At 35.6% G+C, this 13,955-nt stretch overlaps 1 protein-coding gene across 1 annotated transcript in view; it reads right to left on the reverse strand.

The window, feature by feature from the left end:
* PIGU (phosphatidylinositol glycan anchor biosynthesis class U) overlaps nucleotides 1–13,955 on the reverse strand; it is a 54,593-nt gene that overhangs the window by 32,824 nt on the left and 7,814 nt on the right. Inside the window, exons 3-7 of the mRNA XM_053713395.1 lie at nucleotides 13,850–13,909; nucleotides 13,397–13,459; nucleotides 12,381–12,490; nucleotides 10,649–10,749; nucleotides 6,773–6,870 (exon numbers count right to left, since the gene is read on the reverse strand). Coding sequence (XP_053569370.1) covers nucleotides 6,773–6,870; nucleotides 10,649–10,749; nucleotides 12,381–12,490; nucleotides 13,397–13,459; nucleotides 13,850–13,909 — 432 coding nt within the window. The remainder of the gene's footprint in view (nucleotides 1–6,772; nucleotides 6,871–10,648; nucleotides 10,750–12,380; nucleotides 12,491–13,396; nucleotides 13,460–13,849; nucleotides 13,910–13,955) is intronic.

Here is a 13,955-nt window from a genome sequence, read left to right on the forward strand (position 1 = left end):
CGCTCCATGGCTCCGGTCTTCAGTTCCAGCGTCGTCGATCTTCAGTTCCTGCATCGCCGGTCTTCAGCTCCGCGGTCATCAACTCCTCCGCTCCGCGCCGGCTGGTTCCTGGAAGAAGAAGAGGTCGCCGCCTGGAAGAAGACTTCTCCGCCAGTCTTCAGGACAGGTAAGGACCACTTGGGGGTTAGACTTAGGTTTTTTTAAGGGGGGGATAGGGTGGGTTGTTTTTTTTTTTACAGGTAAAAGAGCTGATTACTTTGGAGCAATGCCCCACAAAAGGCCCTTTTAAGGGCTGGTAATAAAGCTGATTACTTTTGTAATTTAGTTTAGGGTAGGGACATTTTTTATTTTGGGGGCTTTGTTATATTATATTAGGGGGCTTAGATTAGGTGCAATTAGCTTAAAATTCTTGTAATCTTTTTTGTAATATAGTTTAGTGTATTTAATTATATTTTAGTTTAGATAATTGTAGTTTATTTAGTTAATTTATTGATAGGGTAGGTGTAATGGTAACTTAGGTTAGGATTTATTTTACAGGTAAATTGGTAATTATTTTAACAAGGTAGCTATTAAATAGTTATTAACTATTTAATAGCTATTGTACCTAGTTAAAATAAATACCAAGTTACCTGTAAAATAAATATAAACCCTAAAATAGCTACAATGTAATTATTAATTATATTGTAGCTATTTTAGGGTTTATTTTATAGGTAAGTATTTAGATTTAAATAGGAATAATTTAGTTAATATTATTTAGATTTATTTTAATAATAATTAAGTTAGGGGGTGTTAGGGTTAGACTTAGGTTTAGTGGTTAATATATTTAATATAGGTGGCGGCGGTGTAGGGGGATTAGTTTAGGGGTTAATAAATTTAATATAGGTGGCGGCGGTGTAGGGGGATTAGATTAGGGGTTAATAAATTTAATATAGGTTGCGGCGGTGTAGGGGGATTAGATTAGGGGTTAATAAATTTAATATAGGTGGCGGCGGTGTAGGGAGATTAGATTAGGGGTTAATAAATTTAATAAAGATGGCGGTGGTGTAGGGGGATTAGATTAGGGGTTAATAAATTTAATATAGGTTGCGGCAGTGTAGGGGGATCACATTAGGGGGTTAGACATTTAATGTAGCTGGTGGCGGTGTACGGGGATTAGATTAGGGGTTAATACAGTTAATATAGGTGGCGGCGGGGTAGGGGGCTCAGATTATGGGTTAATATATATATATATATATATATATATATATATATATATATATATATATATATATAATATAGGTGGCGGCGGTGTAGGGGGCTCAGATTAGGGGGTAATACAGTTAATATAGGTGGCGGCGGGGTCCGGGAGTGGCGGTTTAGGGGTTAATACATTTATTGTTAGGAGTGAGAGGGGGGATTGCAGATAGAGGGGTATACGTTTCGAGCTATGTTTGGGAGGCGTGTTAGACAGTAACGGGAGATTTAGTATTTTAGTCAGTTTTTTTATGGCGTCGGCAGATTCTAAAGTGCCGTAAGTCACTGGCGACTCCAGAAATTTGTACTTACGCAGATTTCTGGACATCGCTAGTTTGTCAGACTTACGGCACTTTAGCAACTGCCGGCGCCGTATACGAGATAGCTCGCTGTGCGAGCTGAAACTACGGGCGGCGCAGGTTTCCACGCTTGCGCCGAAACCTACGCCGTATATCGGATCGCACCCCATAAGGTGGCTACTATGCATTTAAAAGAAACATAAAACAGTTTGAAATAACATAAGTTTCTCAATATTTAATGCAGCCAAACCTTACTTGCAAAACGGTTTCTGTTTTAACCCCATAAACCTCCTTTAAAGGAACACTCAATGCAGCAGAATTACTGAATTAAAAAGTGCATAATAAAGACAATGATTTAACACCTACTCTGAATTTCAATTAAGCAGTAGATTTATTTGTGACAAAATTATTTTTTCTCCCATTTTCTGTCCCCTTGTATCATATGGCAGACATAAGCCAATCACAGACAAGTATACGTATACCCTGTGCGCTTATGCACATGCTGGGTAGAATCTTGATCCCTAGAAAGTTTGAATATAAAAAAAAGACTGCAAAATGTGATAATTAAAGTAAATTTGCTAGGATTCCCTTTTAACCTAAAGGGGAGGTGGGAAAAATAGAGGTAATAATCCAGTAACCTCTCTCCAAATAGACCTATGTATAGGGGGAGGTATGTTAACGATTTTAAAAATCAAGCAAGTGATATGAAGAAGAGATTAAAAGCCAGAGGATACCCTAACAGCATCTTGAAAAAGGCATATCACAGAGCCCTCCACACAGACAGATCAAATCTGCTCAAACCAAAAATGAAATCAAATTTGGATAACAAAGTCCGGTTTGTAGGGACCTTCAACGTAGCACATAATGAGCTAAGGGACATCCTTAATAATCACACACACATACTAACAACAGATGATGACTTATCCAAGTGTATTGGAGTTAGAATTGCGATAAGTTGGAGACGAGCTCCCACTATCAGGGATAAAATAACGAGAAGCCACTTGTAAAACAAACCAGTAAGAAGAGAAAAGATTTTAAGGGAACATATGCATGTGGTACATGTAAGTTCTGTCCTTAAATGCTAAATGTGAAGCAGATGAGTATTTTCCCATCCGGAACAATATTCATGAATGAGTTTTATAACTGTAAAAGTAAAAACATCATCTACTGCATTGAGTGCAACTGTCACAAAAAATACGCAGGAATGTCGACACGTGAATTTAGGAGACGTCTGGGTGAGCACATTTGCAATTTTAAAAATGCAAAAAGTGATCTTGAACATGAAAAGAAGTTAACGACGGTCGCAAGACATTTTCTGGAAAAGCATGACTGTAAACCGGAACCAAGGAGCTGGATCTTACAGAAAGTCTCTTTGGGAATAAGAGGAGGAAATATTGAGAATGCCCTCCTAAAAGCCGAGACAAAATGGATTTTTAGACTTCAAACTATGAGTCCAATGGGCCTAAATGAAACACTAACATATAGTGCATTTTTGGAATAAGACTTGGATCCTTAATCACTGAAAATTTAAACATAACACCGCAACTGTTTGGATATCGAATATGAGGAATAATAGAATCAATAATAAAATCCATTGAGAATGACGGACAATTATAAGGAGATTATTCTTTTGTTGATAATAAAAACTTCCCAATGCAATCTGTCGGATGATCTGTTGTCTATGATGTAATGGATAAGAACTTCCCCTGAATGATAAAGATATGTTATGAGTATGGGGCCAGATTTTAATGGACTGGGACTTGTGCTATATAAAACATTTTCAAATGGGTTTGTTTAAACCTAAGTATCCAATATCTGACCGAACTCCAAAATAGATCCTTTAGATCCTGCACATGTGTAGGTGGTTCAGGCGTCAGGCAAAGGGAATGATTACTTATAGACTCAAGAGTAGTCACTAAAACCAAATAAAGATGTGGGCATAATATACAACTATAATAGGAATTATGGAATTAACCCTTCTCACTGAATAGTTAAAATAAAGCCTGCTGTAAAACAGACGTATATCCTTGAAAATGAAAGTAGTATGATCTAAAGATTATGCATTATGAAAACCTAAATGATTGTGAATGGATATCGTTAATGGTTCCTCCAAATAGGATTAGCTACTTGACTATATCCAGAACGGGACTAAAACATGCAAATAACATCATCCAGATTACACATATATGCTTATGAAGTCTGTGAGATAAACACTCTATGTACATTATATTTCTGCATACACTTAAGATGACATATTGATTTAAACATGAGAGACAAATCCTTTAATGCAGAAATGGTAGCTACATAACCACAAATGTGGATATATATTTAAAGGGACTATTACAACTTATATGCCCCTAACACGTCTACGAAATTTACCGTTATACAACAGGATATGTGCCTGTCTAAATAAATATCAACTTTCACATTGTTACAAAATGTATATGTTGATAAATAAAGGATAGGTGATTACTAAATGTATCATGTTACATAACATATTGTAGGATCGGTATGTATTTCTATATGCTCTCCCTCCTGCTCTGCCGTTTTCCAGTGGTACTGATCAAAGAAGCGTAAAGCTTAATGACAGGGGGGCGTGTTACATCCTTGTCATTTTTCTTTGGCTCTCCATTGGACGAACGGCACACACCCTCTGCTCTACCCAATCGCTGAATGCTGTATGCAATTGGGTGAAATAATTGTCAATCACGGTAACCATATGGGATTGGCTAATGTGCCTTTTTAAGGAAGCCGTCACAATGGATCAGGTTAGCCTTTGATAAAGCTTATGCGAAACGCGCGTTAGGCGTTCGCACTGGTGCTCTCATTTGTGGTTTAAATAATAGAAAATTTAGACATAGCTGGTTAACCATTAACTTTAAAACTTTAAGATATTAATCGTTGATAAACGTGTTAGCTCAATTTTGGAGTGGTAAATACTTTACTCTTATGGGAGATGGGACGGTATCCGATTACGGTGCAGTGACTCACACTAAAGATATAATTGTTATACAGGCAACAGATATATAGCTCTGATTGGATACTGAGCCACTATAAGACTAGTGAATGTCCTCTTTATCCGCACCTCTCCCTGTGAACTATAATATAATCTTAATGAATGGTTATAATTGCCAGCACAATACTCAGTCTCTGATATGAAACATTTAAATATGGCATAAGGAGTTTTTTACTCCGTTTTTGAGAGCACATAGTGTGTTATTATTTTTTACTTTTTATTATTCTTTTCTTCTTTGTGATAAATTTTAGCGTAAATGGTGGCATGGTCCACAACACTAAACACATTTTAAACTGACTATAATAAACGTTATGTTTTAAGGAACTTCATATTACATATGGAATTAACCCCACCTCACACTGTTTGAGTAATAATCCTCCTAAGTGTGCCCCACTATGCCTCTGTTCTTTCTCTTGTATTAATCTTAATTAAAGTAAATTGTTAAGTGTTTTTAAACTGCATGCTTTTCTGAATCATAAACTTATTTTTACTTGAGTGTCATTTGCAGCAAACTCCCCTGGGCATTTTCATATATGGAAGGTGCTCTCCAGGCCATAGCTTCAGCAGAATGCACTTGTGCACTACTTCAATAAGGACAACGGAAGCTTTTCACAAAGCATGTGAGATCAACCCCATGGAAACAAACAAGCCACTTGGCAGCAAACAAAAGCAGTACCTACCCTGTGAAAGGTATAGGATTTTAAACATGGAAAATATTTTAATCATATTAATCTGCAATATAATACTATTGAGCCGAGCATACATAAGGCAATAAGTAATTATCCTCACATGCACACTTTTGCTATATGGGACCATAAGATATGGAATAGGACACTGATACAGGGGGGGTGGGGTGGAGCAAGTTACAATTGACAACACTAAAGTGTAAGTAATTTTTCAGATTTTTGGAAATTTTACTAAAATTCTTCTAAAGCTTTTTTTTAATTTTTTTTTAACACACTGTTTTACCTTAATTGACCCATCTACGATATGCACATAACTAAAAATATTTTATGGCACTTTAAAGTACAAGTGTACAAGATGGAAAGACGAACATGCACATTATGAGCTGCCAGGATCGAGTGTAACATCACTCCCACATGCATTTGCCAATACATTCATTGTCCTCAGAATAAAAAAAATGAAGCAACAAAGTATATGTGCATGCTCACATTTAGTGCGTGCTACAAAAATAAGTACGTGTCTGCACTTTCTTTAAGTTATACTGCAAAATACTATTGGACAGTGGATGCAGTCCCCGTACACACACATCACCGAGTAAGATTGAATCATTGAAAAGATAGGAAAGTCCAATTTAAAAACTTACATTATTCAGATGTTAATTTAAAGAAACTTTTAAATTCCCTTTTATTTTCAAAAATTGTTTGTTCTCTTGTTATCCCTTGCTGAAAAGGAATACACAGATACTGTATTCTACACTAGTGGGAGCTAGCTGATTGGTGCCTGCACACATTTGTCTCTTGTGATTGGCTGACTAGATGTTTTGCTCGCTGCCAGTAGTGCAATGCTGTTCCTTCAGCAAAGGATAACAAGAGAATGAAGCAAATTTGATAATAGAAGTAAATTGCAAAGTTGTTTAAAATTGAATGTTCTATCCAAATCATGGAAGAACATTTTGGGGTTTCCTATCCCTTTAGAAAAGGACAATGAATGCCATGAGATGTATATATTAAATCTTTAGTTATGCACAATGAAACAACTCAGCAATATGTTGTACTTTTGTCCCATTTCACGTAATTTAGCTCTGAAATTGAGCAATTTCTAATTTTCAGAGCCGCACCCTGCTGACTTCTCAAGGCTAACCTATATATGTTCCTATTTGTCTTTATCAGATAACAACTGCAAAACGATTACTTTACACCAACTTTATGACAGTGGCTAACCTCGTTATCTGTGGATTAAAGCACAGATTGGCTCCTCCAAATAAGGCTAAATGGTGAGTTGAACTTTGCTATTGAAAAATAATTGCAGTAAAAAGGATGTTAAATCTGTAAAAACTTTAAGGCTTGGCTGATATGTTATTCTATAGCAACAGAAAAGAACAGTCTTGCAATTACAAGGCGTTTACTGTCCCTTTAAGGAAATATATTAATAAGGCAATTATAAAAAAATGAGAAGCATAACACTGAGTGGCAAACAACTCTGATCAAATTACCACTTTTAACCTCTGCTTAATGTCCCTTTAATTATGTCAGTCACTTACCTGCAGCAAATAAAGGAGAGCTGGAAAGAACAAGGTGAGTGGATAAAGTGACTGGTAAGTGGCTAAAGCCAGGAACACAGCACTCAGCAGCGGGCTACCTGAGAAATGTAAGAGGGGAGGAATGGGTGAGAGACCAGCAAACGCACAGATACATGCACAAAGTGCACTATACACAACAATCTATATATCTGATCAGCTATTGGAATTCATGTGAGGTTATTGTACTGAGGCAGCATGTCTTAAAGGTAAATTTAAGTTACTTTTATATATAGGATGTATCAACAAGTACTAAACGGCACGACCTACAAAAAAATTCAAGTTTTAAAACTATTTATAACATTTATTGCGGCCAATTAAAGGGGCAGTAACGCATTGAGATATTTATAAAAAAATGTTTTGTTTATTTTGTCTCCTTTTCACGTAATTTAGCTCTACAAATTGAGCCATTTCTAATTTTCCGAACTTAAAGTGATGGTAAAGATTACAATTCCAGAATGGAAGTGATATATTTTAGACGGACTTTAATTCATCCATTCTAATGAAGATATGCTATAACTTTCTATTTAAAAGGGACATTAAACTTTTTTTTACTTTCCTGACTCAGATAGAGAATACAATTTTAAACAACATTCCAATTTACTTTTGTTAAATAACTTGCTTCTTTAGATATCCTTTGTTGAAGAAATAGTGATGCACATGGGAGAACCAATCACACGAGACATCTATGTGCAGCCATCAATCAGCAGCTAGTGAGCCTATCTAGATAGGCTATTCAGCAAATTATATCAAGAGACTAAAGCAAATTAGATAATAGAAGTTAGAAAGTTGTTTAAAATTGCATGCTCATTCTAAATCATGAAAGAAAACATTTGGGTTTCATGTCTCTTTAATATAGTGATGAAACTCTAATATCCCGCGCTCCGGCCTCTCACTTCAAAAGTAATTTTTTTTGTGAGCTTACGGTTTGAACTGTTCTCCAGACGGCGCTCACACACTTTTTGTAGCTAGAGCGACAACTGGAAAACAGTCAAAATTGTTAGCCTGCAGAACGAAAAAAATACTTTGGATGTGGGTGGCCAGAGCGCAGGATATTAGAATTTCATTGCTATGATAAAAGTTAAGCTATAGTGTATCTTCATTAGAATGGATGAATTAAAGGGACAGTCTAGTGAAAAATTAAATTTTCATGATTCAGATAAGGGCATGCAATTATAAACAACTTTCCAATTTGCCTTTATCATCAAATTTACTTTGTTCTCTTGGTATTCTTTATTGAAAGCTAACATGCTAATATCTAAGATCTTGAAGACTGCCACTTATCTCAGTGCATTTTGACAGTTTTTTCACAGCTAGAGAGTGCTAGTTCATGTGTGCCATATACATAACTTTTATGTGTGCCATATACATAACTTTTTCTAGGAATCAACACTGGATGGATAAAATGCAAGTCTGATAAAAGAACTGATCTCGGAGGAAGTGTGCCTGGTGACACAGGAAACGCGTCACATCATCCATTGCTGGCATGATATAGATTTGAAAATAATATGTATATTTTGACTACAATAACTGCATCAAGGTGAAATCTATATTTTTCTCAAATTGAAATGTATGCCATATAGATAACATTGTGCCAACTCTTGTGGAGTTATTTATGAGTAAGCACCAATTGGCTACATTGCAAGTCTGTCAAAAGAACTGAAATAAGGGGCAGTCTGCAGAGGCTTAGATACAAGGTAATTACAACAACAACAACAACAAAAAATAAAAAAAAATGGGATTATTAATAACAATTCTGAAGTAGACTGCCCTTTAAAAATATTGCTTCTCTTCCGGATCTTATTATAAGAATTGGAAACTTTACCATCACTTTAAAATGCACCTTGCTGACTTCTCAAGGTTACCTCTGCTACATATACTGTATGTCCCTAATTGGCTTTAACTGATAACTATAAAACTATACACTTTATACTAACTTTAAAGGACAGCAACTAGTAGCCTTGTTGCCTGTGGACTAAAGCCCAGATTGGCTCCTTCAAGTAAGTCGGAGTTTGGCTATTGAAATAAAATTGCAGTAATAAGGATGTTAAAATTTGTAAAACAAACTAAGACTTGGCTGATATGTTATTCTACAGCAAAATAACAGAAATATCTAATCAATTTCAAGGTGTCCCATTAAAGGGACAGGAAACCAACATTTTGTCTCATGATTTGGAAAGAACATACAATTTTAAAACAACTTTTCAATTTACTTCTATTATCAAATTTGCTTCATTATCTTGTTATCCTTTGTGTGCAGGCACCAATCAGCAACCAACTCCTACTAGTGAAGGATATGTGAATATTTCTTTTCAACAACAGATACAGAGAACGAAGCACATTTGAAAATAGAAGGGAATTTAAAAAGGTGTCTTAAAATTACATGCTCTATCTTAATCAAGCAAGTTTATTTTTGACTTTCCTATCCCTTTAAGGTGGTTCACTGATCTAAGCAATCACTGTATATGTAGACGGTTCAGGAAATTAGCAGCATATAGAAGTTACACGATTTGACACTAGTGAGCGTGGAACAAGCACAAACTTTTATAGCAGAGTTAATTAATTCTGCAATAATGTTCCATTTTAAATAATTAAATTATGGCCAAATTGCATTTGAGTTTATTGCCCTTTTAACATGTCAAATCTTAAAAGGGTCATTAAACAATTAAATGCTATACATAATGTATTCAAAGCAAAGATTACTCTGTGAATAACATGCAGATATATTATTTTAAAATGACAGCCGTTAGGTTTTCTTAGCCTGTTATGTCTTCTGTTGAGGACACTTACATTAGAGTTTCTAGAAGTAACAATCTCAGTCTGTAATATCCCTTTAGAAAAAATTCCAATTTACTTTCAAAAATTTTATATACTCTGAGGCACCAGCTCCTTCTGAGCGTGTGCAAGGAAACACATTATGCACGTATATGCATATTGTGACTGGATGATGGCTGTCAGGTGATACAGGGTTAGGATAAATGGAATAAACATTGAGATTTTTTATTTCAATGTACAAATCAGTGTTTCATTATAAAGCATTATTATTTTAAGGATTATTTTATTTTCTTTCAATATTAATCTGGATTTTATACTTTGGAAAATATACTTTGCGTGTGTTTCTAAATCAGGACCTAAATTAAAAAAAGCATTAAAAGAACTTTAAATGCTTATTGATTTTGTATAAAAATTTAGTTTGTGCAACTCCCCCTGGCAAGCCTGCACTTTGGACAAGGGCGAGAGGGGCATCTGCCCAGGGCCCTGCACTGTGGGGGGGGCACAATGCCACGGGTGAGGGTATGAGAAGGTGCAATGCACATCCTGTATTTAGTTTATGAAGAAGTGTTTATGGCATCACAAGGTGTAATATATAGTGTTATTCTTTATATAGGTAACACTGAATATTGGGACAAAGGTTGGTCATACAAGGGGCATGGCATACAGGGGGATAAGAGTGCTAAAGGACCCACCAAATTTGTCTTGACCAGGGCCCTGCAAATGAAAAAGGGTAACCCTGCCCCCATGGGAAGCCAAAAAAGTAAAGTCTGTAATCAGAAAATCAAATAGCTGGCTTAAGCAATTTGCTAAATTTTAAAAACCTAGTCAGATTAAGCTTTTTGACCATTCTAGGCAGTAAGGGGACAAGCGCAATTAAACAAGGAAAACACGTAATAAATGTAAAATGTTCACACCATCAGCAATATTCATTAGCAGCAGCTAAAGCAATGTATTCAGTGACCGCATGTGCCTGAAATGTGTAAAGATGCCTACATATAACAGCTGTATCCATACAGAACAAGGGGCCCTGAAACTTTGCAGTAAGGACCCTCAAAGTTGATTTACCTTTGACAGTAGCCAAAATGAAAAAAGCAATGATTGTGTTATTGATGGCACACGTGGACTTGGCTATGCAGGACAGAACTGTATAAGGATTTAACAGGTAGCTGAAAAACAAAACACAGTATCAAACCCTAAAGGGGGTACAATCCAGCAGAGCTGATTTAACACTTAATGATAGGATTTTTTTTTCCCTGTAAAAAAAAACTAAGAATTATTTCTTACTACCAAAATTAGTACTATTTATCAGATTACAAAGTTTAACTGCTTCGCTAGCGAGAATTTCAGAGAAGAATTTGCCCAAAATAATGGCAAATTTTTTAGCATTTTTACTATCACTCCATCTAAATATAGCTTTTTTTTTTTTTTTTTAAACCTGTCAAAACTAAACATATTTTATTTTTTAAGTAGACAACCCAAGGTATTGATCTAGGCCCATCTTGGTATATTTTATGCCACCATTTCACCGATAAATACGATCATATAAAAAAACATTTTTTTAAAAATCATTAACTTTTTAACAAACTTTGGGTTTCTCACTGAAATTATTTACAATCATGGCAAACATGATTGTAAAAGCTTATATCTGATCCCCTTTCTTCAGAAATAAAAGATATACATGGCTTTGGCATTTGTTTTTGATAATTAGAATGCCGTTAATTGCAGCTGTATACAACTATTATTCCTGGCAGTGAAAGGGTTAATCAGGTAACTTGTAAACTTAAAGGGCCACTGTAAGTAAATATTTTCTATGCCTGTTACTAACTAACTACCCCAAATACGCTTTTTATCAATAGCATTTCATTAACATATCTCTACCGTATATCAGAAATCTTGTCTGCAAATTTAAAAACCCACTCAGTGGGTATCCTTTGCTCTGTACCAATCCGTTTACAATACCTAGGTTTCAAAATGGCGCTTTAAACACAAAGTTATTGGTTTAAGTATTTTGAACATGCAGTGCTGAAAATAGTTGGCAGGATAACGTGACATCATCGGCGAATAAAAGATATAACTTTTAGAACGTTATGAAACTTCGTTTTGGAGAAAATATAGGTCAGTAGGTTTTAATTAATGTTTATTAACTTTAATATGTTAGTTGTTTAGCTTAAAAATTATAACAGAAAGTAATCCTTTAAAAGGGACACTGTACCCAATTTTTTTCTTTTGTGATTCAGATAGAGCATGCAATTTGAAGCAACTTTCTAATGTACTCCTATTATCAAATTTTCTTCATTCTCTTGGTATGTTTATTTGAAAAGCAAGAATTTAAGTTTAGATGCCGGCCCATTTTTGGTGAACTGGCTTGTCCTTGCTGATTGGGCAGCACCAATAAACAATTGCTGTCCATGGTTCTGAACCACAAATTTGCTGGCTCCTCAGTTTATATGCCTTCTTTTTCAAATAAAGATATCAAGAGAACAAAGAAAAATTGATAATAGAAGTAAATTAGAAAGTTGCTTAAAATTGCATGATCTATCGGAATCACAAAAGAAAAAAATTGGGTACAGTGTCCCTTTAATTTCAGCCGTAGTGAAGAGATTACCTTCCCACTATCTTAGGTACTTGCAGACAGTCTGTTAATATTCTGTATTATACACACATACATACATATATATATATATATATATATTTTATATAGTAGTAGTCCCCCGACCTCCCCATAGTTTTTATTTAACCATTGCCTACAGAAGATAAGGCTGTTCCTATTTTACATCAAATGATGACGGATACTTACAATATAGCCACCTTCAGAGGGACATAATACATTTCAGTGGGAACTCTTAGTAGTTCGAGGCTCTCTGGCACATACTTCTTCAGCTCCAGATACAGCTTCTGCTTCTTGAACTGAGACAGAAAACCAAATAAAATTAGCTATTTACAGCCTTTCCTGCACCAGGCAAGAGGAAAAACAACCAAAATGTGTATTGGAGCCTGGTGAAGTTTGTGAGATGGTGCTAATTTTTCTTCATTTAGGTTAGAAATGTGCTAAAATAATAATGAAGAAACAATTTACATTTGTTTGTCATAGTATAAATTAAATGGGAAATAGAATGTTTTCATTTATCACCTTAAATGCTTGGAGTTTTTTTCCCTATAGTTACTGAAGCGGATTAAGTTTTAGTGCAATCCTATACTGCTCTAAGTCATTAGAGAGTTATATTATTGGACAAGTGCTCATATTTTTGGCTCCATTTTCCTAAACTATACGCAAGCTCTGAGCAGGCGGTTTACAAGCACCCCAGACTAGTCTGACAGGGTGATTGACAGCCCTTGTTCACGCACAACTGGTTGCGTGAGAACAGGGGGCAGCATTGCCCAAGCAGCTCTGTGTGCAATGATAACAGCGGCAAATGCTTGCCGCATTGCCGGGCAGATACGCCAGAGGAGTGAACCGTGTCCTCCCAGCCTTTGATAAATTGAGCCCGTAATTATTTCCAGCTGCTGCAAAAAAGATAAAACACTGTTTCAGGGGAGTCCATACATTACTATTTCTGGGGACAACAGTGGGACTGAGCCAATCAGAAGCAGCATAAACATTTTGTCACCTATCACTGGCCTGGTCTTGCACAGGACCAGCTCACCAGCACTCCTGCTGTAAGAGCCATTTATTTAACCCAGTTGTAGTGTAATATAACAAAATAATCTAACAAATTAGAACAGTTTGTTATTTAACAATATTATAAAAAACATTATGTACATTAACCAACACACAAGTGCACAATAAATGAATTACATGAATGTATATCTTACCATCCCCTTGTTATACTCCTGAACTGCTAGATAAAGTGCAACTGCTGTGAGTGCATCGGTTATCTAGAGAGCAAAAAATAAATAAAAACCTCACAGGTTACACAACATAAATTCATAGTTACGGTAGACAACTTTCAATATCATTGTTACAAATCAAAAGCTCTGTTAGAAACATTTGCAGGTTTGCTATTTCAGCGATATACCTCATGAAAATCTTATTACGAATGTTTAAACTAGTGTGGCAAATTAGGGCCAGATAAAAATGAGCTCATGCACTAATCTTTGGAACCACTTTATAGCACGTTTGCAGTGGAAAAAGCACAAAATGTAGAGGTAAATTACAAACAAGGTAAGCAAAATAATGAACTTTTCAATGTTGTTATTTTTTTTTTTTTATTAGCCCATGCATAGAAAAACAGCCAAACAGGGATTTAAAAGGTCCTGCATACTCACCATGAACACAAACTCAACATAGTCTACTAGAAAATGGAATAAGTAGACAGTAAGTGGAGTCTGTAAAACAAGGAACAATGTAAAGGTCATGAGAATGCATGCAGCC

Source organism: Bombina bombina, chromosome 1 (assembly GCF_027579735.1).
Source record: "Bombina bombina isolate aBomBom1 chromosome 1, aBomBom1.pri, whole genome shotgun sequence".
In the NCBI taxonomy this organism is placed as follows: Eukaryota; Metazoa; Chordata; class Amphibia; order Anura; family Bombinatoridae; genus Bombina; species Bombina bombina.